The sequence below is a fragment of the Acinonyx jubatus genome, chromosome C1, assembly GCF_027475565.1.
Source record: "Acinonyx jubatus isolate Ajub_Pintada_27869175 chromosome C1, VMU_Ajub_asm_v1.0, whole genome shotgun sequence".
In the NCBI taxonomy this organism is placed as follows: domain Eukaryota; kingdom Metazoa; phylum Chordata; class Mammalia; order Carnivora; family Felidae; genus Acinonyx; species Acinonyx jubatus.
The window spans coordinates 142,609,104-142,636,637 of record NC_069381.1 but is presented as its reverse complement, the minus strand read 5'-3'; the positions used below and the strand labels follow the sequence as shown (position 1 = coordinate 142,636,637).

The 27,534-nt window shown below is 34.8% G+C and overlaps 1 protein-coding gene across 3 annotated transcripts in view; it reads right to left on the bottom strand.

The window, feature by feature from the left end:
• Window positions 1–1,959: 1,959 nt before the first annotated feature.
• Window positions 1,960–27,534, bottom strand: part of KCNJ3 (potassium inwardly rectifying channel subfamily J member 3) — a 151,328-nt gene continuing 125,753 nt past the window's right edge. The window contains exon 3 of one of the 3 annotated variants that reach the window (XM_027055736.2): window positions 1,960–5,067. In XM_027055736.2, coding sequence (XP_026911537.1) covers window positions 4,481–5,067 — 587 coding nt within the window. In that variant the 3' untranslated portion in view covers window positions 1,960–4,480. The remainder of the gene's footprint in view (window positions 5,068–27,534) is intronic. The other 2 variants (XM_027055737.2, XR_003418866.2) reach the window with 2 other exon arrangements.

Sequence of the window (27,534 nt, the reverse complement as noted above, 5' to 3'; positions counted from 1 at the left end):
GCTAGAGGTGCTTAGTCAGCAATTGGGAGCTAATTGGCCTTCCCGTATTTGTCCTTTGCAGCATCCATTGATCAGACACAGCCCAAATATTCTGAAACAGCCATGATTTCAAGGCAACTTTTCAGGGAAAAAAGGCAGAATTTAGAGAAAAAAAATTCTACTTACTGAATGATGAGGAGTATATTCTTTGAACTTCACTACGCCAGAAACTTCGGGAACGTGGTTTTTTAACTTAATTCTATGAGGTGCCAGGGAATTGGACACATTACATATCACAGAACTTGTCTGATTCAAAATTAGGAGCATGTTTTTTTAAAGAAACATTTTCAGGAAAAGTAGCTCAACACTTTTTAAAAAGAGGGATTTGATATTTAAACAAGATTAGGAAAACGATGTATTTGATTGCTTTACTTACTACGGCTTTGGAAGCACTGGCTCAGCGAAGGACAGGAGGGTCATGAAGATTCCCTACAAGAAATGCACGTCTGAAACAGTCTGCATTATTTTGTGCAAGTTCCATATTACTGAAGCATCTCACAAATGAAGAGCAAAAATAAAAGTAACCCTCAAGGAATGAGTTGTGATGGATTGAATCATTGTCTTTTAAGAGGTAAGAGGCTTATGATAAACAACCCAAGTCAAGGAATATGAGTAATTCACTGTTGGAAAGTGGAAAAAATGATGAACACACTGTAAAAATTAAACCCAATCATGTTTTGAAAGTTTAATATAGTTTTTATAAAACTGAACTTGCAGCATTGAATACATGAATTTGTATTTTTGTAACCTAAATGACCTTGCACATTTAAATAATTATTAATTGCATGCCAGAAAATGCAATTAGTTGGATTCTAACTTGAAGATGATGTACAATGTAATTTAAGCACAAATTCTGAAGTAGAGCCCACAGATGTGCTGTGCAGTCAAGCTGAACTCTCTGCATACTATGGAATTGTAGGAATTTTTCATAAATCGGATAGAGGATAGGCCACCTTCCCCATAATCTCACTCTTCCTCCAACAGAAATAATCCATTTTTGCCCCATCCTGTGTAGACAAATGGGCTTTTTAGTACTGAGACAACTAAATACATTTCTTAGTATTTAAAGCCATAAGCTTTTAAATTAAAAGCACATAAGAATTTTTCAAAAATAACTAATGATAAAATATCCTTATTTTTAATTTGTATATATTTACAAAACTGTATTCACATATTGCTGAGAAGGATGAATATTTCAAATGAGGATAAGCATTATCAAAATAATCATATTTCTTTTATTCACATCATTTTGATAAATAGAATGAAATATTTTACCATGACAGGAGCTATACCATGAAAATCCCACAAAAGGGACTAATTTCCAGTTGTTAAGTAGAGTTATTCAGTTCAATGAATACATTACATTTTGTTTTCCAATAGTCACTACATTGGTGGGCTGACAATTATCCTGGCTTCAGTTGACTTTTATTCTCTTTGATTTGAGCTCTTATAACTTCCTGAAATGGAAATACCAGAGATTTATTTTTTATTCAGTCAATAAAATGCAGAACTTTTCACTGCTGAGAAAACATGTCATATACAGATTGAACAAATGTTACATGAAATCGCTTGGATAAGAAGTCCTCCAGGATGAAATAGATGAAACAGAGATGATCTTTTTTGGAATGATCAGCATAAAAAAAAATCAGCAAAAGGAGAAGAAAAAGCAATTTTTTATTTTTATCCAAATATATCAGACTTCGTAATTTAGTTAGTTTCAACAAAAATGGAGAGTCACCATATAATGTATCATCCAAATCAGGACACTCGAAGAGTGAAAGGGAGTGCTATTATTAATTACACAGATACAACAGGTAGAAACTGGAACTCTCCCTGGTAAACTGGGACCTCGGGTCAACTTAGCAATACGGGCTAAACTGCAATTACATGCAGAAATCATACCTTTCCCATACGTATGTGGAAAAGATAAAGAAATAGCATCACTAAGAAAAATTAATTCTGGCAACCGTGGTTTTTTTTCTCATCAATTGGATTTCTGTTGATATATCACTCCCTCCCTAAGCCGCTCACCTCTTCTAAGATAATCAATTCTTATTACACCCATTTTCCATCTTGTTATTCTGTTTTCCTTACCTTAAACTGTTAGTTTGAGTATCTGAAATCATCTTATCTGTGCTCCCTCTGTCTCCGCAGCCGCCCTCCCCCCACTTTCCTACCAATAGTCAGTGTTCAAATGGGCAGCAACCTCCCCTTAGAGCCAAATGTCCAGGAGTTAAAATGGCCTAGGACATAAAAGATATGCAAAAATTTTCTTGAATGAATGTGTGAAATACATTCAGAGAGTTCATTTTTTGGTCCATGTTTTCCTTGGTACCAAAGACAAATTAGTATGACTCTCCAAATTAAATTATGGCTCTATTTAGTTTTAAGTGTTTGGACTAAATGATCTATGGAGTTTCTTCCACTGATAATGAATATCTCATGCCCCCTAGACCCCCTTCTCTCTCTGCTAGTTCATTTCCTATACCTAGAGAATGGGATCAAGGGGTAGAACAACTAGCTCTATGCACAGTGGATGAATGCTCAAAGTTGATCATTTTGCCAGTAATAGTTCCCTGGGATTTGTTTGCACCTACAGAATTTGGTTGATACAGAGGTAGCCAGAAGGTATTATTGTAGTTAACGATAAAATTGTTGATGTAATAATTTTCCAGTGAGAAAATCATCACAGGATTGCTAAAAAAAAACGGGAAATAATGGGAGCCCAAACCAGGCATTAAGGATTTAGATATTAATAAGGAGAAATAGCTAAATTCTGGACAGACTTACACTGCAATGCCCCCAACCCCCCACCAAAAAAAAAAAACTATAGGAAAATCTATGACATTTTGATAAGGAGCACTTATAAATTTTCATAAAAATCTCTGCATTCCAAATCTTTATTTTGTAGGTGTTCTTCTGAGCAATAGTTTTTATTTCCACTAATGAGTAATAAATATCAGACCTTGGGGTTAGAAAAATAGTACTGTTAAAATTACTTTGGTAGGCCAGGCATCCAAGACACCAATAAAATCATTGTTTACCAAACAAACAAATAAACAAAAAAGCCCACATGGGTAAAATATCTTCAATTCATCTAATTAAAAATTCTCTCAGGTATATACATAACATTCTCCCTGAACCCAGTGACAGGCATGGGGTGGGATAGGTTCCCCAGGTGAGGAAAAAAGGTCTGTCCTGATACAATAAATGCCACAAACAAGATAACAGCATTAAAAAAGAGACTCATTTAGACATACATATTTTAAGCATAGATATTTATCATCTGTTTCATTGTATTGTCGTATCTCTTCAAGAATAAATTATTGGTTTTTAAAATGACAGAACTTCCAGAAAAGGAGTGAAAATGTTACCAATTGCCTCAGTTTGAAACAGGGACCATTAATTATGTAATTTCAAGCAGATTCTGATATATTCAGTATAAGTTGGCTACTGATGATTACAATGATTCAGCATTTGTTCAGAGCTCATATTTGTATTAGATCATATACAAAACAGATTTCCAGACTTGAAGTAGTCCAGAAAAGGACCAATTCTCAAATTAACCAATTTTCCCCTGGTACTAGCAACTTTTAAAAATCCTAAGAAATTTTTAGCATATTGATGGTATGCTCTAAAATTTATAAGTTAAATATAATGGTTATATTTATGCAGGGCCATAAATAGCATAGACTTGTGTGACTCCCTCATATAAAGTACAATTGATAACCTCCCAGGACCTTAAACAGCAGAAAACATTAAATCAGATTTTAAAATGACAAATAATTTAAGGCTAAAATATTTGGTATTAATAATTAATGCCAGAAGCCTTCCTAGCCTAATAAAGTAAACATGCACAAGAACTACAACTTTGAACAAAACATCACAATTTTATCAGATATATATGTACGTATGTATGTGTGTGTGTGTGTGTGTGTGTATATAGATATATATATATACACACACACACGTGTATATATATATATATATATATATATATATATATATATATATATATACGCACACATATATATAGTTTTATCGCCCTGAAAGCTATCCACTCATGTTTGGTTTAATACATATGTTAGAAATGTCGTGAAGAGTACCACCTCTTTAAATATATATATATATTTTTCCAGAATATACAATATAAATATACCATATATAAATCATGCCATAAAACTAAATGCAAAATTTGCACATTATTGCATGCTTGATGTGATAATACATGCCCGTTAATAAGAACTTTCTTACGGTGTCCTCCCTTTACACAACTTTTGCTTTCTGCACAGTGGCAATACTTGGGAAGAAAGGGTTCTCAAATATGCATATATGACTGGGGAAAAATGTACCTTTCAGATTCCTTCGAGGATTACCTCATCAGCCAAATATTGGACTATTACTAAATCAAACAATAAATAATGCCTACGGGGGTGTTTTGTTATGTGAATCGATCAGAGTTCATTTTTCTTAATTTGGCTGGGAGATTCCCTTCCATCCTGGCTGCTCCTCCCGCCATTTTTTGAAGCTTTGGTGGCAAATCAGCCACTGACTGGCTCATGGGATCAGACAACATCTTGGTGGTTTTAGATACCAGTTTTTCTTCTGAGTTGCCAGGAACTGAACTTATTCGTTGAAGTTTCATGGGCAAATCTCCCAAGCTGTAGGCTTTTTCTGAAGTTGTAGAACTCATCCTCAAGAGTTTTTTGGGAAAGTCTTCTCTTCCAGTAATTTTCTGCAGCTTAGACGGAAGCTTTGTAGTCATGTCGTCGAGTCCATCTAAGCATTCCACAGAATTGTGTCTTTCTTTGCTGTTAGTAATGGCTGGTGCTATCAAAGGGGACGACATAAGCAGCATTTCCTCCTGTTCTTTCACGCTATAAGGTGGCGTGGGGACTTCAAATGTTGCGTGAAACTGGGAGTAATCAACTTTAAAGAACCCTTCTTCTAAGGAAATCACGGGAAAAAAACGATGGCCCCAAAGAACTTCATCTTCAGTGTAAGATGTTCGAGCTTGACAAGTCATCCCTATGGGGCACAAAGAAAACCTGTGATAAGTTCTGCACAGTGCGCGGACATGCAACGCCAGTTTGACTGAAGGGATTCATTTTGCTTTCCTATTTACGTTTAAACTCTTATCTAAATAAACCGACTAATGGAACACGTGAGAAGTTTCAATACGTTAATAGCTTTGATACATACACTTTCTTCCAGTGAAAACCACAGGGCACTTTTACTGTACATGTTTGAGGGGCAACATATCAAGGCACAATTCATTGCTTTTTATCCATGAACCAAAAGTAATAATGGCATCAATATGTGAACATACGTATTGATAGAAGGGGAGAAACCACAAAATCATTTCTATAGCTCAAGAAGCCATGTGATATATGAAACAAACCCAACTTTGCATCCAAACTTTACCACTGTGTAAACTTCTTAAGATACTTCATTGAGTATCATTTCCCTTTTCTGTAAAGGATGAAATCCCTGCATCACAGTACTGTTGTGAGCACGGTAAATAAAGTAACATGTACAAAAATGTAAAAGGTGTCATATAATGCCTTAATAAATGAGAGCAAAGAGAACTATCCCAAGTATTTGCCAAGTTAATAAAAGTTGAAAATATTTTTATCTTGGGTAATAAAAAGTCATCATGGTGGTCCTACTCTTCTGGACCTTTCAGGCCAGCATAAACTTTTGCTCAAGTCTTAGAAATCTACATGTTAACATCAGTAACCTGTGTCAATGTGATGTTTCAAATTTTATTCCTGCTATAGGAATCTCTAAAACCAGATGCAGGATATCAGGTATAAAATGTTGCTACTTACATATTATGTTAACTTGGATATCATTTACATCATGCCACTCTTATTGACTCAACTGTGTTGTCTTCGTAAATCAGATATTTAGAGCGGGTTACTATTAAATCAGTCAACCTCAGATATTCATTAGAAGTGTGAAGACTGAGAAGTACATGAATACATTTAAAACATGTTATCAAACTTCAGTCTCATTTCAGTCAGAAGACAGAACTTTTTGTAACTTGCAAAATCCACTACCTTCTTTCACCTGTACTATCAGACTTCTATTTGAGGCTAGTAAAGTGTAAAATTTAAAAAATGCATTTCTGTAATAATTAAGAATAATTTAAACAAATAATGACAGCCTTTCTGCTTACATTTCTCTTCTCTTTCTGTCACTTTATAAATAATTTCTATTGGGGTTAAGCCTGGAATAATTTGGATAAAGGGATATTCTGTCTTTTCCCTTGATGAACTGAGAAAAAGGATAAGTACATAATTGAAAAGCCATATTGAAGATAATTTCTTCCTGGAATCTTTACAAAATCTTGCCTTATAACTATTGTCAGCTATGCATCACCAAAGAAGCAGCTGTTACACTTATATACCATCCTTTTCCAGATCCTTCTTAAAGAAACAAATGCAGAAAATAAATACCTATCATATCTCAGGCACTGTGTTAGGTGCACTCCGTTTATTATTTCTAATCTTTAAGATCATCCTAATAAGAAATATTCTTGGGGCACTGGGGTGGCTCAGTGGTTAAGCATCTGACTTCGGCTCAGGTCATGATCTCATGGTTCATGAGTTCAAGCCCTGCATCAGGCTCACTGCTGTCAGCACAAAGCCTGCTCTAGATCCTCTGTCCCCCCGCCCCCAACCTCTGCTCCTCTCCTGCTCAGGCCATGCTCTCTCTCTCTCTCTCCCCAAAATAAACATTTTTTAAAAAAGAAGATATTCTTATGTCCATTTTAAAGATAAGAAATACAGCACTCAGAGAAATAGATCTTGACCTTCCTTGGGCACAGATCTAGGAAGCTATAGAGAAAGCACAGTATTATTCTAATTTCTGGGGGTGGGGTGGGGTTGATATTGTTCTTTTTACTCTGCCATCGTGTCACTAATATTTTAGTTAGGAAACCGATTCTAAACAATCTATCAAATTAACTGTCATGGTGAACATCATACTGGCCAAATACCAGTCTTCATAATCAACATTTTATCAGGAATAGCCCTCAGAAACATTTATACATGGAGATAACAAAATTAGTTTAAAGAGTAATTTGTAAGTACTATAGACATACACACAGTAGCATTCTGTATCTTCAATTTCTAGCCTGTATTTCATGAAAAAAACTTACAGATGATCATTCAGAAAAGATTAAAAAATGTATTTCCTGATATATTTACTTGACTTTATTTTGAATAGTTTAAAGATCACGAAAAATTATAATACACAACAACTATCCATGTTCCTATCCATTAAGATATGAAAAATAAAATAAATAAGTACCCTGTATTTGTTTTAAAAAAGCACCTTTAAGTTTCTCTCCCAAAGCAGTCACTCTCATAATTTATGTATTTTTCCAGCCCAGGATATTAATATAAATTTAAGAAAAAAAATCAGAGGGCTCTTGGTGGCTCAGTCAGTTGAGCATCTGACTCTTGATTTTGGCTCAGATCATGATCCCAGGGTCATGGGATTGAGCCCCATGTCAGGATCCATGCTGAGTGTGGAGCTTAAGATTCTCTCTCACCCTCTGCCCCTTTTCCCTGCTCATGTGCTCTCTCTCTCTCAAAAGAAAATAAAAGAAAAAAATCATAAATATATATTTACTGTTAAGTGACAGTACTTCCTTCACAGCCCCATTTTAACTTTTAAAAATTATGCCACTGAAAATTGATGGTGGGTAGAATTATCTGAAGTAAGGGCATATAGTAAATATAACTCAGTGTAACATAGGTTTGTAGGTTTGTCCTCTGGTCATTACAAATGGATGTATATATTAAGAGTTCAGACATATAAATTCAGACATAAACTTTGTTCAGTTACTTGTAACAACAAAAGAGTAAACACTGAAACAAAATCCAGTTACTATCACCATCTTAGTTCATTCCATTTTAGTGACATTTTTTACATTGGGAAAGGAAAGGAAATGAAACAAAAAATCAACATTCTGTCCCATTATTTATCTTTATAATATACCACATTGCTGATCTGCAATGCTTACTTATCCTGAGCTGTTTCCTGGGTAGTTATCAGCAGTCAATGAAAAAAAGTAAAAAAAAAAAAAAAATTAAATGGTGGGGAAGCATGGAAGAAATAAAATATTATGGAATTTTCACTTTGGGGAAACAGGATATTGAATACTAATAAGGTGCTGAAGGTACAGTGATATCTACAATGTAAACAGGTATTTCAAGCATCTGTTCACATAAAGATACCTATAAGCATTGCTACTCAAATGCCAGTGGAGGATTTTGACAGAAAAGTAGGGTGGGGAGATTTATTTCTACTATGTGAAATTAAACTAATTTCTTTTCAGACTGAACTCGTTGTTGGATATGCATTATGAATTTGGCTGTCAATTCAATGTTACTTGGATATCATTTACCTCATGCCACTAAGTAGCATTGAAAAATACCTGAAACTCTCTGAGATTCAGTTCCCCCTTCTACAAAGCAGAGAAGAAGCATCATCTCATAAAGCTATTGAGAGCTTTGGACACGTGCACAGAACAGCGCTTGCTATTTAAGGCAAAGCTTAATAATGACTGCTGGGTTTACTGCTCTATAGTAATAATCATTTCCATTTCCTGTTCTTCCTGAAAATTAGTGTTAATGCATTAACGTGAGTGGGGAGTTTTGACATATCACTGGTTTGCCCCACATCAGCAGTATGGGAAATTAAATTTACAAATAGCTAGATATCAGATAGCAATTCTCTTTTTGGAAAAATGATCCATTAAACATTCAAAATGTTCTAAAATCTAGAAAAAGATACACTGCTCCTATTTCCAAATATTAGAGTTTCTTAGTTTCCATCCGTGTATCTCCAATAGCTTAGGGGACTGAGTGTAGAAGCTTGGGGTGGATTATTAAAAAGGCCTGCAGCAAGGTGACTAAAACCATGACAATACTTTGGTAATTATACCAAGGATATTTGCATTTGACTCATGTTTGTTCCTCTGCTCCTTCTTTTACAGTTTCATTAGATATAGGTACACAGATGCATACATTTCCAATTCAACAGCATTACAGTTTTTTAATTTTTTTTTTTAGTTTTTTATTTAAATTCTAGTTAGTTAACATAGAGTGTAATATTGGATTCAGTAGAATTTTGTGATTCATCACTTACATACAACACCCAGTGCTCAACGCATATGCCCTCCTTAATGTCTATCACCCATTTAACCTATCCCCACCCATGTCCCCTCCAGTAACTCTCGGTTTTTTCTCTACAGTGAAGAGTCTGTTTTTGGATTTGCCTGTCTCTTTTTCTCATGTTTATTGGTTTCGTTTCTTAAGTTTCAGATATGCGTGAAATCATATGGTGTCTTTCTCCGACTGACTTATTTCGCTTAGCACAATATACTCGGGTTCCATCCACATCATTGCAAATGGAACGATTTCATTCTTTTTGATGGCTGAGTAATATCCCATTGTATATTTTTAGCACATCTTCTTTATCCATTCCTCAATTGATGAACATTTGGGCTCTTTCCATAATTTGGCTATTGTTGATAGTGCTGCTATAAACATCAAGGTGCATGTATCTCTTTCAATCAGTATTTTTGTATCTAACATCAGTTTTTTAATCTGGTTTAAACTTACCATATTAATATCCAGTCAACATATGAATAATGATATTAAAGTATTAGAAGGTGGAAAACGGAAAAATGTCTACAATGGTCAATCTGCAGTTTAGACAATGTTCTAAGGTAACACGCAATTGACAGACTTCTTTTTACACGTTAACCCAAAATGGTGTTGAAAAAGCCAAACACAGATTTCAGCTGAAAAGATTTAAAGTAAAGATAATATGTTTTCTAAGAACATGTGTGTATCATAGTATTCTTCCTTGTAGAATACTTTATCTTATGTTTCTTACTCTAAGTCATTTTTTAAGTCATTTAAAAATAACCCATGCTTAGATTCATAATTGGAAATGCTGTTTGAATCAAAATAAATGCAGGTGAATGGCATTATTCACAGGGTACTATATGATTGCAACTCTTAACTGGCATTGTGACAGTTTGCGTATTTTAACCAGATTCCAAGCTTGAACAAATGTGATGAAAATCAACACGAGCTCATCTCTGTGGAAACTGGTAAAGCAACAGATGCTGCTACTGGAAATAGCTGGGACTTTTGATCCTTAGATGAAAAACATTTTGTGAAAAGGGGATTTATTTCCTGCACTAATTCTTAGATGGAAAAGCTATAGATTGCTTTTTAATTTATTCCAGCACTGTGTTGATCTAAAATGATTGAGGCAATGCAGTCTAACCTTTTTACTTTTGACTTGTCCCCTTCCTGATTCTACCTTTAAGTTCCTCTTTAAGTGAATTGAACACTTATTCAAATAACAAGTCTGAGAGCTTTTTAAAGTGAAAATGGGCAAGGGAGTTGCTATTTGATAAGTCCTTAATTAAACTTTCAGAATACCTCTAACTCAGCGATTCTTTGTTGTTTCTGCTGGTTAGAAATGGTCCCCTACATAAGGTGTGTGTGAGATGGTTAAACACAATATAACCAGGCCAAGGGGAATGTCTGGATGTTGTGACACAGAAAATATCAAATAATCAATAACTTGTGCACAGCAGAGGCTTTATCTAAACCTTAATATGGAATCTGCTGAGAGACAGAGAGAGAGAGAGAGAGAGAATTCTCTTATAATAGTGGCTATCTTTTATGTGTGCACTATACAAAAGGGAAAATTGGAGAAAAATCTCCTTTAATTAAGCTATGTAATAATAATAGGTAATAATAGTAAATTGCTATAAGAACTTATGTGTGCCAACCATCTCTCTAAGCACATTGTACATGCTATCTTGACTCTTCTCAGCTCTGATAATGTACTTGAATCCCTGATCCATTACTAATTAATGTGCGAACTTGAAAACAACCATTAAATCTCTTTACTCCTCAGTCTCGTCATCTGTAAATTAAGGCCCACTCTCTTGATTTTACATAGGATAAACTGAGAGGATTAAATGAAATTATGTAATGTATATATAAGTTGCATGTACAATAAATATTGCTCATTTTCTTCTAGAAGAGTCCCTAAATACAGGACATCTGACTACTCTACAAGTTTCATTTATATACATACATCCACAACTGAAAATGTTAGCCAAATGATATATTGTTTTTATTCATTAAATTTGTCATTTTTGTTTTTTTTCCCCCAAATTGGCAGTGGTTTTTACAACTTAGCATGTATAGCATGTGCTGTATCACAAGTAATTTCCTAGACTGCCCTATATTATTGCTCTGAATATTACTGAATAGTCTGTAGCTGTTGCCTCCCTTAAGTACTCCCCAAATTTCACCCATCCTCCAAGATACAATAACTATAAGGCATACTTGTCATTCTCTGCCTGTTCTCTGTTGTGTTGTACTGAGCTGAACCCAAGTTTACACTCTAAACTTTCTGAGGCAGTATATGATGTTAGGATTTTGTTATTTGTTTTTTGGTTTTTTTTTTATCTTGTTTATAAAACAAAGACACTCTGTCCACCACTGTTCAATAACACTAAGGTTATGGCATCAGGCTCCTCTGGGATATAGGTTGCAAAGCTATTAAGAATATATAAATTGCTTCCAGAAACTGCAGTTTTCAAATAGATGGAATCCCTTTAAAGCTCAACATATTCTGCTCAGACACTTTAGAGAAGAGTAGAAGTTTCTGGCATGCATTCAACCCAATATTATCCTCTATTATTTACAAGCACTTGGCCTTACAATGTGTTCTCAGACATCACTTTGCTATTATCGCTTGAGCTAGGTCAAAAAATCCTAAGAAGATTAAAAGACAAAAACAAGAAGAAAAACCCAAGTACATTTATTAGAAAATAAAGTGTCAATAAGAAATTTAGTAGTTTCGAATTTAATAGTTTAGGTTTCTTACTTTCCAGAAGAACAAAAGAAAGGAAGATAGATTTTTAACCAACAACAAAGATGGGTAGATTTGCAAACAGGAATTCAAGTGCAGGTGAAAAGGGTCAATGACACATAGAAACTATGACAGATAATTCATGGTCATACTGTTAAAAACATATTTAAGAGGATTGGGGTAATATTAATAGCCAAAGAACATGGGCTTTGAACTTGAGGTTGCTGTGTTTTAACCACACAGTATTAGTAAGATCTTAGGCATATTATTGAAATTATCTAAACTTTAATTGCTATAAAATATGGATAGTTATAAGGGATAAAAATATATAATTTATTAGGTTATTATAATTGAATATGATATAATCAATTTAATGGGTCTCCCACATTACCTGGTAATAATCATTAGCTATTATCAATCATCATTATTATTGGGGTTTTAATTAGTTAAAACGTCACTTTAGATATATTTCAATTCTTTAGTGATCACCCATTTCTCAGAATCAACTCAAAGCAAATGAAATAATTTTTGCCTTGTTAGTTTCTATTAATTTGTTATAGACCATGTTGTCTATACTTATCTGCAATAAGAAGAAAGGCCTATTAGTACACAGAATGTAAATGGAGTCAAGTCTGTGTCTGTCAATGTGGTCTACTCTGCACAAATATGCCTAACTTTATAGTAGCAAATACTTCCCTTGTAGAAATACAAGTAACTTCTCTGCTGTGTTGACAAGGGACTACCTTCTGCTTTCCACTATCACTTCACACAGAAGCATTACAGCATTTGACCAGTACGCTTTCAACTGATTATCATTCCCTTAACCTAACAGGAAATGTTCCGTTCTTACAGCATCTCTTTCTCTTTATGGTACCTATTAAAACATGTTTCTTTGCACTGACAATTATAGGATCAGAACCAAACCTATCCATTCTATAGTTTTCTCTTGTTAAAATACGATTTTAGCTTCTAAAACACCTTCAAGACCTAAATAAAATGGAACCAAATTATTGTTGGAAAATACTCCATAAGACTGACATCAGAAAAGATGTTTTTCAAAGGGAAAATGTAATATTTTCTTGCTTAAACAGAATATTTTTCAGATAATGCTGGAATTTAATTATTTTGAAGAACATTATCTCTAATCATAGGCAAGAAAACTTTTTAAAATACTGTCTGAAGCAACAAACAGATCAGCTTTTAAAAAATGTTGCACATGAATTAAAACAATTAAATGTTTATATTATTTCCTGTTTTTAAAAGATATTCCTAGAATTTTGCTTTAAAATGGCATTCATAACCACTTTATATGGTGTTATGGGCTGAATGTTTGTGTCATCTTAAAATATAGGCTGAAATTCTCACCTTTAACGTGATAGTATTAGGAGGCAAGGCCTAGTAGCTTTTAAATTATGTGATATGTAAACACAATAAATAAATACAATTTAAAGAAAAATAAATAAACCCCAAACTTACCAGCATGTCTTCCTAGTTCCTTCAAAAGCTAGCCCTCAATGTCCATTTTAGTTTTAACTCTTTAAAAACTCTCAACAATAACTACAACACATAGTAGACAATATATGCTGGATCCCAAGTGTTTTCTGAGTATTATAATTCTCTTCACCATACTATTCTTTTTCTCATATGACAGATAACAATACTGAGGTATCGGGAGGGGAAGTAGCTTGTCCAATGTCACATGACAGGATACGGTTGTAGTGGAGACACAATGTCAAGCCCTCCAATTCCACAGTCCGCCTTTTTAACCTCTATGCTATTCTGCTCCAATTTTTTTGGATGGATGACTTTCTCATTAATAATTACTGTTTTCCACGCATATTACTTGGTCCATGGCTGTTTCAACTGCTTGAAACATCCTCTTTCATCTGTCTACCTCTTCACATAATTCCTTATATTCAAGGCTTGAATTAAATGGCACTCAATGTATGAAATCTTTCCTAATTTTTCTCTTTTAATGTATTGTCTTTGAAATATACACACAAGCGCACGTGCACAGGCACATACACCCACGTTTCTCAACCACCAGGTACTATAAATATCTCAATGACATACATAATCAACTTCAACCAGTAATAATACTTAACATTTATTAACTGATCAAACATTTCCTTTCTGCCAGGTACTCTTCAAGATGCTGAATTACAAGGTGTTATGGCAATGGAATGAAGGATAAACTCAACCTCTATGTTTAAACCTAGTCTTGAAAAATGAGTAGTAGTTTGCTATACAGTCCCTGTCTACCACGTAAGAAAGACAATTTCTGCGGTGAGTAAAGAGCAGATGCAAAGACACAACCAGTTGCACCTGAATTTAAGACACAGTTCCTTTTTGTCCATTAATGAAGTTACAGATATGGATTAGATTAGAATCCGCTTCTTTTTTAATTAAAAAAAATGTTTAATGTTCTTCATTTATTTTTGAGAGAGAGAGAGAGAGAGAGAGAGAGAGAGAGAGAGAGAGAGAGATCATGAGTGGGGGAGGGGCAGAGAGAGAGGGAGTCACAGAATCGAAGCACACTCCAGGCTCTGAGCTGTCAGCACAGAACCTGACACAAAGCTCAAACCCATGAACTTGATCATGACTTGAGCCGAAGTTGGATGCTCAACCGACTGAGCTACTCAGACACCCCGATTAGAATAAGCTTCTTAAGGGAGCTCTTATCCACCTTGGCATCTCTAGTATCCAACACTGTGCCAGATATTAGATGCTCAAGGCATTCTTTGGGAGAGGTAGTAGGAGAAGTGGAGGAACAAGAAGAATAGGAAGGTCAAAAATGTCAGTGCTGGAGAAGACAACTTTTTTTTTGGTTTTTAAAATTGTATTTACTCTGAGGGAGAGAGAGAGAGCACAAACTGGGGAGGGGCAGAGAGAGAGGATCCCAAGCAGGCTCCGTGCTGTCAGCACAGAGCCAATGTGGGGCTCCATCCCATGAATCATGAGATCATGACCTTAGCCGAGATCAAGAGTCAGACACTTAACCGCCTGAGCCACTCAGGTGCTCCAGGAAGTCAATTTTTTTATGATACAGCATTCCCACACTGGTCAGTAATCTACTAGATTGCCCGATCTACTAGAAGGGGTCGCCAGCAAAAATGCAAGGGATATAATTATACTAAGACCTTTTTACTTTGGTTAGTAAGGTGGGACAGGAGAGAATATAAAAATAAATTATATATAATCACCATATAAAATACAGCAAAATCTTGGATGGCGAGTAACTTTGTTCTGCGGGTGTTCCATAAGAAAGACAAGCAAACATTTCTAATTTTAACTTGATAAGTGAGCAATGTCTTACAATACGAGCAGTACCTGACACAAATGTCACATCACAACTGAGCCAATGGTTCCAAAATTTGCTTTGATATACAAGTGCTTTGGATTACAACCATGTTTCTGGAACGAAGTATGCTCACAAACCAAGGTATGAATGATTCTTGCACAAAAAAGATACACTTGCTCATAAATCAAATTCAATGATCTGGTTATCCAGTTAGGTTTTTCCTTATGCTTTTGTGAAAATATACACTAATAGATGTAGGTCTAGATACATTTTCTAGAGAGGTTATATTTTATTTGCATTTAACCATTAAGCCACATTAAATTAACTGGTATTTTGATATACTTGAGTACTTGACCTCTAGTTAAATCTAAGCTTTTGGTGAAATTTCTATCCCTCATGCAACTATAACTGATCACTGTATAAAATGCAGCCTTATCCATTTATACCTGACAATCTAAAACTTGTTTTCTCCCTGAGTCATGAGGCTTACTTTTTGTATAATAGGCTATTACTTCTTTTTCAATATCAATCTATAGCTATTTTTTAACATCTTCTTTGGCAGAAATTCAAATTCTTTTTGTTTGCCTGCAGGCTTAAAACAGAGCCTGGATAAACATTTGCAATTCAGCAGTTATTATGGTTCCATGCTTCATAGTGAAAAGTCAGAGAATTTCCCTTCCAATTTTTGTTCTTAAGTTATTTATAGAACCTAAATGAAAAATAAAATATCTATAATTTTATGGAAATTATTATTGTTTTCCATTCTAGATGTGAAAATGCCACTTCACAGTAATCATTACAAATATATGATATTTTAGCTCATGTATTTTAAGAGAAAAATGAATGATTGGTTTGGGCATGAACATACAAGTCTTAATAAATAATTTAAATTTCTGACATGACAAAACAGGTGTTTAACTGTGAAAGTACTAACGTTTCCCTATCAACATCACTAATAATCAAGGAAATGCAAATTAAAAGTATAATTTTTATTATATGAGTAGTACTACCTCATACGTGTCAGAACAGCTAAAATCAAAACCACCAGAAACAACAAGTGTTGGCAAGGATGTAGACATAAAGGAACTCTAGTGCATGGTTGCAAACTGGTAGAGCCACTATAGAAAATAGTAAGGAGGTTCTTCAAAAAAATTAAAAATAGAATTACCATATAATCCAGTAATTGCACTACTGGGTATTTACCCAGAGAATACGAAAAAAATAATAATGATTTGGAAAGAAATACGCACTCCTATGTTTATTGCAGCATTATTTACAATAGCCAAAGTATGGAAGCAATACAAGTGCCCATTGATAGATGGATGAATAAAAAAGTGGCATATATATTATAAAATGGAATATTACTCAGTCATAAAAAATAATGAAATCTTGCCATCTGCAACAGTGTGGGTGGATCTACAGGGTACAATCCTAAGTGAAATAAGCCAGTCAGATAAAGACAAATACCATATGATTTAACTCCTGTAGAATTTAAGAAACAAAACAAATGAACAAAGAAAAAAGAAGACAAACGAAACCCAGACTCTTATATACAGAGAACAAACTGGTGGTTATCAGAGGGGAGATGGACGGGGGTTGGCTAAAAAAAATGAAGGGGATCAAGAGTGCATCTATTGGATGAGCACAGAGCAATGTATATAATTCCTGAATCATGGTAATGTATACCTGAAACTAACATAACACTGTACATTAATTCTACTGGAATTAAAAAAAAAAGTTTCCCTAGACCACGCAGTTTCTCACCTTTAGACAGTATTTTAATTTGCTTTAATTAAAAAAAAGAAAACCCCTTTAAAAAAAAGCTACAGTATAAAAATCCTGAGGCAAATAGGGTAAGAGATGTAAACAGAAACTTCCTAAAGATTGACATTTTCAAAAAGGAAATGATAACTGAACTCTCTAAAGTTTATCTTAAAATATAGCTCAACTCCCAAGACAGCTTAGATTTTCTCCCAGGTGTTAAAGTGAAAAACGATCTGTCTATAAGCAATCTGTTAAAATAGAGTCAGGGTATACAGACAAAATTAGAGTCAGGGTATACAGACAAAGGCTTATTGATATTACAAACACTACAGCCAAGATCTAAACAAGAAAGAAAGAAAGAAGAAAAGGCAAGTTAATCCACTTGGAATACTGAAAATCAAGCTCTCTGGCCAGATGCCCACATAGGAATCATGAGATAGAGTTAATAATTGGTAAAGAAGACGCTTTCACTTGTGGCCATACATACCCACAGGTATCAGTTTTCATGGTATTCATAATCAGAAACTGCATTCCTATCATTTTTAATAACAATTTTAATAGACTTTGAATTAGTGATGCTTATTCTCTGACCTATCACTTTTTCACAACAAATAAAAAGAATTAAGAAATAATCTTAATCATGCAGTTGCATTCTCTGCCTAATAAACATTTCAGAAATTAACAAGGTAATAACTTCAGTGATTGACCTGAAAAATACATGAACTGTGTTATGATTAAATACATATTATATTATATTATATTATATTATATTATATTATATTATATATTATATAAATCATATGATTAAATATATATTTAATCATATATGTGTGTGTGTGTGTGTATATATATATATATATATATATGATTTAATCTCATTTATGAGACAGAGAAGTACCCAACTTACTTCTGAGATTGTTTCATTTATTAATTAAAAAATTCCATAGGAAAAAAAATGGAAAAAAAATTTGTCTGCACTTAAGGGATGAGTCAAGAAAGAAATATTTAAAACCAAATGAAAAGGAAGAAAATTGAGAAACTGATTTTTTTTATGAAAAAAGGAAGCTGATTGGTGGAGTGGAGTGGGGAGAATGTTGTTTCAGACATGTTATTATGAAGTAATGTAGATAATTCGTAAGAATATCATCTAATACTTAATGGACCTATATTCTAGGGTCTATGTTAAAATATCTAAGTGAATTAGTTTATTCTCAAAATCCCTGTGGAGTAGTTACCATCTTCTTTTTCAGATGATTAACCTGTCCCTAAAAAATGGGGAAAAGGTATGAACAGACCCTTCATCAAAGAAGATATACAGGTGGTAACTGATCATATGAAAAGATGCTCCATATTACATGTCATTATATATTTGAAAATTTAAATAATAACGAGATACCACTACATATCTATTAAAAATGGCCAAAATAGGGAACACCAAAAACAGCAAATGCTGGTGAGGGTGCAGAAAAACAGGACTGCTCACTCGTTGCTGCTGGGAATGCAAAATAATACAGCCACTCTGGAAGACGGTTTGGCCGTTTCTTACAAAACTAAATATATTCTTACCATACGATTCAGCAATTGGGCTCTTTGGTATTTACCCAAATGAGCTGAAAATTTATGTCCACACAAAAATCTGCACACAAATGTTTATAGCAACTTTATTCATATTTGCCAAAAGTGGAAGCAACCAAAATGTCCTTTAATTGGTGAATGAATAAACAAACTGCTATATATGTATAAATGGAATATTATTCAATGATTTTAAAAAGTGGGCTATTACACCATGAAAAACACAAGTAACCATAAATGCATACTACTAAGTGAAAGAAGACAATCTGAAACACTACATACTGTATGATTCCAATTACATAACATTCTGGAAAATCCAACTATGCAGACAGTAAAAAGATCAGTGATTACCAGGATTTGGGGATGAACAGGTGCCAGATTGAGGATTTTTAGGGCAGTGAAAATACTCTATATGATAACTGTAATAGTAGATACATGTCATTATGCATTTGTCAAAACTTAGAACGTACAACAGAGTGTGAACCCCGATGTAAACCATGGACTTAGATTCATAATGATGTGTCGATGTCTGATCATTGATTCTAACAAACGTACCACACTGGGGCTCCATGTTAATGGTGAGTGAGGCTGGCAGCGGCTGGGCTGCAGGACTGGGGGATGTATGGGAACTCTGTACTTGCTGCAGGATGTTACTGTGAGTCTAAAACTTTTCTAAAACATCAGGTCTACTGATAATAAGGAAATTAAAACAAAAAAGCCAGTACCTAAGAGGTTAAGTAACTTGCTCATGGCCTCCTGGCTTGTAAGAAATGGAGCCAGGTTCCTTCTGTTCTTGGAGTTAACTATTCTGCATCTCAAGAGCCCTCATCTACACTCATGCTACACTTCAACCATTTCGCTATGCCATAAAGGTGGACCTCTATACCATGATGCATATGGTGGGGAAAAAAAAAGAAAGACTGCTAATGTATCAATTTGCCACCAAATCTGTCTTTTTCTCCAACAGGTTCTAAATTTTGATTATTATAATTTATGAAGTCATAAATAAAGAGGTTTTAACAACGTTTAAAATTTACTTAAAAAAATTGTTTTTGTGGTTGAAATGAGAAGTCACACAAACACCCTGTTTTGTTGTTTGCAAATATCCATATTCCAAACACCCTGCTTACTGCATTAGAAAGTATCTAACCTATTCATATACATATAAGCAGGCGCATCTATTTTGCTATACCTATATTTTATCTCCACAAAATGAATGGAGGCAAGAAATAGGTCTGTTTTGTATGAAGTCTAAGCTAATTTCCAAAACCCACACCTAATGTCAAAGTTTCCAGGGGTGCCTGAGTGGCTCAGCTGGTTAGTGTCATGGCTCAGGTCGTGATCTTATGGTTCTTGAGATGGAGCCCCAAGTTTGGCTCTGTCCTGACAGTGTGGAGCCTGCTTGGGATTCTCTCTCCCTCTCTCTCTCTGTCCCTCTGCTGCTCGAGTGCTCCCACTCTCTCTCCCTCCCTCTCTCCAAGCAAACAAACATAAACACCTTTAATGTAAATGTTTCCAGAAAGATAAAATTACGTAATTATTCTTTCAAAATATAAAGAAGATTTCCCATTGTAATTTGAAACCATCATTACTGCTTATATGGTCTATGAGGGCTCCATTCTGTCTGATGCTGACAGCTCCAACGTTATTTTTTAGGCTGTTACCACGCTGTCTTAAATCCACTTCTTGCCTCAACAGTTTGCTTAATCTTTCTTGAGACATCAGTTCTTTTAAGTGCATATAAGATCTAATAAATTGTGGAAGAAGTAGAACTCACTCTAAAGGACTATCATGTAAGATCCAAGTCTAGCACTGTTGGTAAAATATGGTAGGATCTTAATGGAGAAATGTTACTATCGCCATAAAAGGGAAAAGTACACAGACTACATTTCAAGAGAAACACATTAAACATTCAAAAGTTCAAATGGCTAGAAGTGGGCTTAACATGATACTTACAAAGCTTACATTTCAGGGACTTTCACTAGCACAGGTCCTTTCCGTTTTCATAAATTTGATGTCAGAGTTTTGTATTCTTTTTATCTTAAAGAGAACCCCCCAAATTATGGAAGCACCCACCACTAGATAGATTTGCACCTGCAAAGTGCTGTAACATGTAATCAAAGTGAGGCTCGATGCCTTAGACTGCATGCATCCTTAGAAAGATTTGCCAATCTTGGTGATACTGTTTTATAATTCATCTGTCCTTAATATTTGTTAACTTTGGAAGGAAAGTAAACATTCTGCATACCTTTTATAGGATTCCCTATTTCACCTCAAGTGTGTACTCACATCTCATCCATACAAATTGTTCACTGAACGCTGTTCTTAACCTGACTTCATGCTCCCGAACCCCACAGCTGTGCAAGAACCGGCCTTCTACAGCATCTGGCAGACATCCTGACTATGGACTTTTCCTCATAATTTCCATTCCTGTCTTTTGTGGTGGACTTAATAAAGGTTGGCTAGGATTACTATTACTATTATTAATATTTTAATATCTACTTTCCAAGACCAAGATCTTATTATGCAACACTATTTTTACAGTGAAAGGTTAAACTTTTCTATTTCCTTGGCATGCTGACAAACCTCTATTGGGTAAGGAGTATTTGGTGTCGTATACTGAGGGGAAATTGTACTTATCACCTGAAAACAATGCATCAGTCCACTCACTGAGGGGTAATTGATGTGTTTTATCAAAGGCTGTGGCACAGCCTGCTAGTGTTTGGCAGAAATCATCTCGACTGCTCTATGGAGAAAATATCTGATCAGGGCAAGACTGAAGCAGCCAGACCAGTTGGGAAGCCCTGGTAAGGGACGATGGCCAAACAAATGGCTGTGGAGAAAGATCTAAAAGATACTTCAGAGGCAAATCGAACAAGACCTGACAACTGATTGGATGTAGGAGGTTACAAAGACTGGTGACCAACAACTTCATATTGTTAGCATGATGAAAACGGACATGCCATGAAACTCTACTCGGACACATAAGAAAGAGAAGCTAAAAATAGTAAATCAAATCATACCCTTTTATTTTCTGAACTTTCTGATTAAATTTGTCTGACAGTTTTGTACCGTCATGCCTGCCAACTTATAGTCCTAGCAGCCAGTAGCATGAGAAAAATAACCATTTTCGTCTAATCATGTGCCATTAAACTAAGAACAATTACTTCCAACTAAACTGTCTCTCCATTCTGCTAGGCTCAAAGGATATGTTATGACCGAAATGTCACCTCAGATCTCCAGTTTCTATATCTGGCATTAATTTCATTAATTACAGCTTCATTGTTTTACTCCTGATCTGCTGACAGAGCATGGCTGGGTCTCAGCCAACTAATCAGATTAAATACATTGTGTTTGAAATACACGATGTGCATCTTAATGAAACGGTTTTTCCTAGGTTCCTTTCTAAATAAATAGGTATCTATAATCTTACAGTGATTTGGTGATGTTAAAAAAATGTTTTTAATGGAAGCCTTTAACTTTCTTATAATCAACAGAAATCTGTCGGAGTAGAGCCATAACTCACTACTTCTTTTCCAGGAATATAAGAGCAAAATAGGCAAAGAAAATGTACTTTATTAACAGCTTTGATGAAATAAAGAATTATGTCTGTTGTAAATTGAATAACCTTATTGCCTGAATAGTGCAATTAAAGAAACACATAGTAATTTGAGTTAGAGAGGCCTTGGGAAACATAATCTAAAACACTAACTTGTATCAAAGAAAGAAAGTGAGGTACAAAAGAGTAGCCACCTTTACCTATTTTCATTTATTATAGCACAATTTGGCTTGAAGATGATGTCAACACTAGAAAGGGAAATGAGAACATGGACTCAATGACCAAATAATTTCAACACAATCTAAATCCTTCCTTTAAAATGAAAAAAACAAAACAAAACAAAACAACAACTTGTTATTTTGCCTAAATTACCCAGATTAATTCTCTGTATAGGTTCAGTCACATTCTTGAGGTGCCCCTTATTTTAATTAACAGCTCTAGTTGCTATTAGAACATATGAAGGGAGCAACCATCTGTCTCTTTCTCTACTGTCATTTCCAAATAATATTTGTGTTTTGGCTCTAGGTATACCTATTCTGAGGTCCTATCAGATCCTTTTAACTCCTAGTCAATTAGGGCGAGGAGGCAAATAAAGAACCAAGATGGTGTGGTGGATGAAAATACACTATTAAATAGAGGTATTTTTTTTTAAGTTTTTTACTTTAGACCTAAGTATTATATACATCTGTATATAAGATAGAATACCTGGAATAATAATTTTTTGATATAGTGATTTGGTTTAAAAAATCTATTTCCACTGTCTTTGGTCTGAAAAACTCAAACTAAATATTCTACCCCTAAATCTATCTACCTAGCAATACAGAGCAAACTTCCTTGATTTTGAAAAAAAAAATATATACATATATATACATGAGATTCCACATGTCCAAAGGTATGGATAAGAAGAGAGTAGTAAGAAATTTTCGACCTGTGCCAGAAGAATCGCCACTCAAGAGAACAGCTCAGTTACAAAGCCTACGCTCAACTCTTGTGTTTTCTTTTTCTTTCTTTTTTTTTAAAATTTTTTATTTCTTTTTGAGACAGACAGAGACAGAGTGGGAGCAGGGGAGGGGCAGAGAGAGAGGGAGACAAAGAATCTGAAGTAGGTTCCAGGCTCTGAGCTGTCAGCACAGAGCCCAATGCGGGACTCGAACCTACAAACCGTGAAATCATGACCTGAGCTGAAGTCGGACGCTTAATCAACTGAGGCACCCAGGCACCCCCACTCTTGTATCTTCTACATTGGAACAGAATAACCTGGTTTCACCTGAGCTAAGCGTTCAAGTTTTAACTACTGTTCTTATTCCCATTTCATGTTGACATCTCTCAACCCTAATGGTACTAAATGAACTGATAACTTCAAATTCCCTGACCAGTCTTGACAAGTTATCACATAGAAATGCCAACACTCCTCACTCATCTGACAAACTGATAACCTTTAACATACTGGAAACTTCTAACTCAACCTTCCTCCCTCCCAGCATTTGGGAATCCACTCTTCCCTGCCTTGGCCGTCCTTGCATTTGGGAGGTGATCAAGACTGAGATCACTGAGGGTCCCAGTAAGGTATCTAAAGCTTTTAATTATCTATTCTAAATATTTGGGTAGACTGTCCAGTTGTCCAAATTTCAGGCACATAAGGTTTTCATATGATGGCTCTTATCAAAGAAATCTACACATCCAGTGATCTTGTGAAAGCTGTGGTATATAATTTTTAAATGGATAAATTTTTAATGGATAAATAGTAATGACTTCAAGTAGTGACTCATCATATTCTGGCTGTTTATTTAGTCTTCTAAAATTTAATTTGAGCATAACTAAATGTCAAACTTGTATCACCTATTTAATATGAAATTGATACAGTATGTAAATGCATTAAAATCATATTCTTGAATCTAAAGTATTATTAGACTATACTAACATACAACATGTTAATATGTGTATATATATATATATACACATATTTTTATAGATGTAACATAAAACACCAGTGTATATACACACTAGTGAATATATTGCATCAGATATAGCTAATATAATAAAATCCTAGTTAAGAATAAAATATTTTAAAGGCACGTGTTTAACTAAAATTGATAATTTTCTGAACAGTTATAGAAAGAACCTTTATAAGTCTGTCTTTGATTTGTTTACCTCTCTCCATCCATCCTGTATTCTTCAAATCTCACTAACTTGTGAGATTCCTAGAGATTTAGAACCTGCTGTACATTGTGTCACAAGCAGGGTTATCATTGGAAAGAGGTAACAGTCTCTCTATACCTGCTAAGCAGAGACAGTCTCATTAACATGAGGGAGCCTGTTCAGTAAAACATTTGTTAAGCTGATTTAGTCAAAATACTTTTTAGAAGAATCAGTGGAAATTTCTAGGTAATAGCACTAAGCCACAGAATTGGTGATGGCTTTTATCAACACACATCAAAAGAAACGGGCACCTTTTGAGAACTTCTTGATTGAAACATTTTTAAAAAATTTGCAAACCGCCCCCCTCAAATTATTGCAAGCCTAAGCCTAGAACATTTTGCCTCCAAAAGTTAGATTTTCTCAACAAATCAGAGAGAATATAAATTAGATAAAAGATACGCTTCTGTCATACCAGCAGAATGGGAAAGTGAAGGCAGATTTATTTAGCTGGAAATGAATGAAGACTTTGATTGTCATCTTAGAGAACAGACAGCGCCAATAAGAAAGGGAAATGGGGATCTTGAAGGCTCAGATAAATAGCCACAGAAAGGAAATGGAGATATACACACTCTAACCTGCTTTTGAACATGAAACTGTATAAGATGCCTGGAGGCCCCAAAGCCATGTATGCTGGTTTTAAACAGTAACTCCAAATATATGCAAATTTATAAAGTTTAAAATTCTGTTAAATGCAGTGTATATGCTTTAAATGAAAGCGAAATTGCAGAAAATATCCCCCTACACACACACACACACACACACACACACACACACACACACACACATAGGTAGCTTTATTCAAAAAATAAAATGTTTGTGGTCAAAATACGCAGAACAGAACTGGTGCCCTCTGGATTCACTGTACAGCATTTTGCAGCATTTGGGACCGAGCTCATAATATCCTTGTCATAATCTCTTGTGAAGAATGAGAAACAATTATTCAAAAGTACCCACGTGCATTCATTTCTAGTTTGATATAAAATTAGCTTTAACATTATGTCTGGAAAGCAAATTTTAGTGACAATTCGTAACAAATTATCTGTGTGGAAATGGTAAAGGTTTTCCCACATTAAATTAGGGAAACTCCGTGAACGGACACTACAAATACCGATAACTTCGCTCAATTCCCTTTCATAGAAGTTAGAAGAAAATAAGGGTGAAAAAGCCCTTAAATACCTATAAATTTCTGAAAATTTTCAAATACAAAGGTTAAGATTTCAGAGAAAAAGCTTGTTGCTGGCCAAAATGCTATGTCGTCTAAACTGTTTCTTTATGGACATTCGGATATATCCCATTGGACAAAGACTCTTTCCTATTCATCCATGCTCCTTCTAATGATTAGTTAAGACTAATACATACATGGCTCTCAATAAACAATTCATGAATCCTGAGTAGCAAGCTACCAAGTGACCCAGGATAACAAAGGGAGACAGAGCTTCAAATGGTCTCTTTTTCTCCAGCATTGTCCCTTCAAAGTCAAATATGTACTATATCTACCCTGTAAGACTAATAAATAGGAGGAAAGTATTACTGAAGATTTTTCAACAAAACAAATGATGAGTTTAGGTTAGTTAATTTCACCATTAACCTTTGACTATCACTTCTATCCCAGCCCTGTGTTGTTGGTGAAGTGTAAATATATAATTAAGCCTGTTTACAACAGGTAATTACTAATAAAAAAAAATTGCATGCGTCCTTAGGGCCCTGAGCCTTCATTCCTGAGATTAACTTCTCAAAATTGCTACTTGTCACTTAACATTTCTCCAAATATTTCAGGTATGTCATCAACACATTCATTCACATGTTTAGGTATTGGTTAGCAAAACAGGCTCATTCTCCACACTAGTGGATATATGAGCCTAACAAAAAATAGGTTTTTAAACACAACATTTCACTGAAGTGTGATAAATTCCATTCCAGGCCCTTTGGGAACACAAAGCTGATGCATTCACCCTGATTATTTAGAGGTCAGGGAAAGTGAGGAACCTTCCCAAGGTAGATATCACAGGGAAGGATGATTACCAAAAAAAAAAAAAAAAAAAAAGGTAAGTTGGAGGAAGACTGTTGCAGGCCAAGAGATCTGCATACCAGAATGCCCTGAGGAGAACCCAGAAAGCACCAGGAAACAAGTTATGGACAAAGAAAGCACAGACTGCTAAAAAAGAAGGGAAGGAAGAGACATCAACTAAGTAGACTGTACCCAGGTCACAGGGAACCATGAAGCCACAGTAACCAGACCTAACTTTAAGAGAAATACATCAAGCATCAAAGGATTTTAAATGTATCACATCTCTAGCAAGTGATCACTGCCCTTTCAGATTTGTGTTGTTTTCTCTTTCAAAGGTCTCCCTAATACAGACCACGTAGCACTGTCAGTACCAATTCCATTACGTGACTATCTTCCCATAGATAAGTTTTACACGTGTTTCACTACAACCCTTTTGAGAAGAACCCATTGTGGTCATTAGTTTCTAATAATTGCTTTGGCCTGCATCCCCTGAAAGGTTAGCTAGAAATGTGCTCTTGATATAAGCCAGTTTGTAGCTTATCTGTTATTGTTGTTGTGGCTTATTCTTTCCTTGTGGCTAGATTCTGCTTCTTGGTTTCCATACACGAAACTGTGTATTTATTTTTATGTCATATGATTTAAAAATACACACAGATTTCCTATTTTGCAAACGCATTTGCATTTTTCTCAACAGAAAGAACACCACTGCAAGTTAAGAGGTATGGCTTAAGCTTCTTACACATTGTTCACCAGTTTTATTTCAGCAGTAGACCCTCAATGAACACTAAAGTTTAAATTACTTTGAAAGGAATCAAATTTGGTACAGTAGGACATTAACGTGAACACTACAGTAACATAATCTAAAGTGTAGGACAATTTAAAGCCAGATAGACTTTTCCTACATTCACATCCCTTTAAAACCAAAGCAAAGCAAACATATTTATCATAACAAAACAGTGAGGAATGTATAGAATTATAGAATCACTATATTGTACACCTGAAACTAATATAACACTGCACGTTAACTATACTGGAATTAAATTTTTTTAAAAAAGCAAAGAAGACAAATATTGCCTAATAACAGATTTAACTTCAAGAAAGCGGCAGCTCTTCAATAATCCACTCATACATTCAAGAATTCCACTATGAGCACTTCCTTTATGCCAAACA